The 1,978-nt window shown below is 66.6% G+C and overlaps 1 protein-coding gene across 1 annotated transcript in view; it reads right to left on the reverse strand.

Annotated features, from left to right (window-relative positions):
* Positions 1 to 2: 2 nt before the first annotated feature.
* The window catches only part of GLI4 (GLI family zinc finger 4), a gene marked incomplete at its 3' end in the record, with an annotated part of 12,116 nt that continues 10,140 nt past the window's right edge, over positions 3 to 1,978 (reverse strand). Inside the window, exons 5-6 of the mRNA XM_019657769.1 lie at positions 1,370 to 1,486; positions 3 to 574 (exon numbers count right to left, since the gene is read on the reverse strand). Coding sequence (XP_019513314.1) covers positions 3 to 574; positions 1,370 to 1,486 — 689 coding nt within the window. The remainder of the gene's footprint in view (positions 575 to 1,369; positions 1,487 to 1,978) is intronic.

The raw sequence follows: 1,978 nt of genomic DNA on the forward strand, positions 1-1,978 counted from the left end.
TTGTGGACGCGCACGTGCTGCGTGAAGTGCGAGCTGTGGCTGAAGGCGCGGCCGCACTGGCCGCACTCGTACGGCTTCTCGCCCGTGTGGATGCGGTGGTGCTGGATGAAGCCCGACCAGCCGCGGAAGCGCTTGCCGCACTCGTGGCAGGCGTATGGCTTCTCGCCCGTGTGGATGCGCTGGTGCTTCAGCAGCAGCGAGTTGTACTTGAAGCTCTTGCCGCAGGCCTCGCACCTGTGCGGCTTCCCGCCCCGCGGGCTGCCCTGCCGGGCCCCGAGGCCCGAGCCCCGGCCAAAGCTGTCCCCCAGCTCGGAGCCGCCGTTGGTCCCAGAGGCTCCCTGTGGCACGAGTGTCATGCGCCAGGCTCCCCTCTTCTGAGGACAGGACACGGCCCCTGGCAGCTGGCCTGCGGGCTGCTCCGAGCTGGACTCCTGCCCAAAGCTGTCCCCACACGTGGGTCTCCGAGGAAGACTCCTCAGAAGGGTCCTCAGCGCCTCGCCGTCCTGGTCCACCTCGTCTGCAGGACCCTGCAGGTGTGGAGATGGCAGAGCCTGCTTGGGCTCCAGCTCGGAGTCTGAAATGAAAAATGGGAGAGGCAAATGGCACCCACGCACCCACCTACCCACCAGTCCACCTCCACGGGGCCCTACTATGTATGTCATTCTAGGTGGCGGGACCAGCAGGGGGCGCCACAGTGCGGGGACCAGGCTGAGAGCAGGAGTCCCTGGAGGAAGCACAAGGCCCTCTGCTCAGAAGACCGCAGCCCAGACCCCCGCAGGAGGCTGCCAGTTCGCCCTGCGCAAGGGGGCGCCCTTCCCGAGGCCTGCAGGCCCACAGCTCCTCCAAGGGAAGGCCAAGGTCAGGGGGCAACTGCCTCTGGGCCCAGCTGCCCTGCCGAGGGAGCTGCCTGGTTCCATCAGGATCTCCAGATGGGGGCGTGGGGAGGGTAGGAGGGGCTGAGGCCCTGGGTTAGTGCAGCCTCAGCCAGGCTGTGGGGAGAAGGGGATGGGGACCAGAGCTTGATTTGGGGGACAAGTGGAGGCCAAGGGTACTACACAGCAAGAGGGGACAACTTCCTGGTTGCTGGTCTCGGTGAGGGGGGCAGCGTGCTGATCAGGCACACAGGCAGGTGGCTCTGGGGGCCTGGGGCTCAGGGGAGGGGTCTGGGTGGCACTCATAACCTTGGCAAATGTCAGTGATGCGAGTGGAGGATGTGGGGGGCAGATGTGAGCTCCGAGACAGGGACAAGTGGGGCCCAGGGCCCTGGCACAGGTGGTGCCCGAAGCCATGGAGGACGCACAGCCTGGCATGTGGCAGCCGCGGGTAAACGTGCTCCTGGGCTGGCCCCTCGCAGGTTCGGCTCACTCACCTGGCCAGCACGTGTCCCCGCCGAGCTGGACCTCCTTGACGTCTTGGAGATCCAGGTCCGACAGTTCCTCTTCCCTCAGTGGCTGGGAGAGCACCTCAGGGCAGCGGCTGGGGGAGCCTGGGGGCACAGGGGGCTGGGGCTCACCTCCCCCTCCTCTCAAATCCAGCCCAGGGCTCCCATGCCAACCTGCAAGATGCCACCTGCTCCTGGGGCACACCCTCCAGAGCCTGCCCAGTGCCAGGCCACATCGCTCTTCTTTAGGGTCAACCCTGCTTGTTTTCCTTGTGGGCAGGGTCCCCCCACTTTGTTTCTGGCACAGCACAGGGAGGGCTGAAACTGCTGGGTGGCAGCCCACACTCCCTCCCACTGGGCAAAGGCCCCACGCATGGCCTTCCAGGCTCTGGCTGCCCATGGCTGGTCTCCGCTGGCGGAGCCCGGGTCAGGGGCAGCCCCGCTCTGCATGGGCACCGGCCTTCTGACCCTGCAGGCCTGGCTTGGTCAGCATGTCCTCCAGGACAGCCCCCCGCAGCCCTGTGTCCTGCCAGTCCACATCCCCAAGAGGAGGAGCCACTGTTTGCTGGGCCCAGATGGGAGTCCAGGGAGTGGGCT

This window comes from Hipposideros armiger, unplaced genomic scaffold (assembly GCF_001890085.2).
Source record: "Hipposideros armiger isolate ML-2016 unplaced genomic scaffold, ASM189008v1 scaffold_280, whole genome shotgun sequence".
Lineage (NCBI taxonomy): Eukaryota > Metazoa > Chordata > Mammalia > Chiroptera > Hipposideridae > Hipposideros > Hipposideros armiger.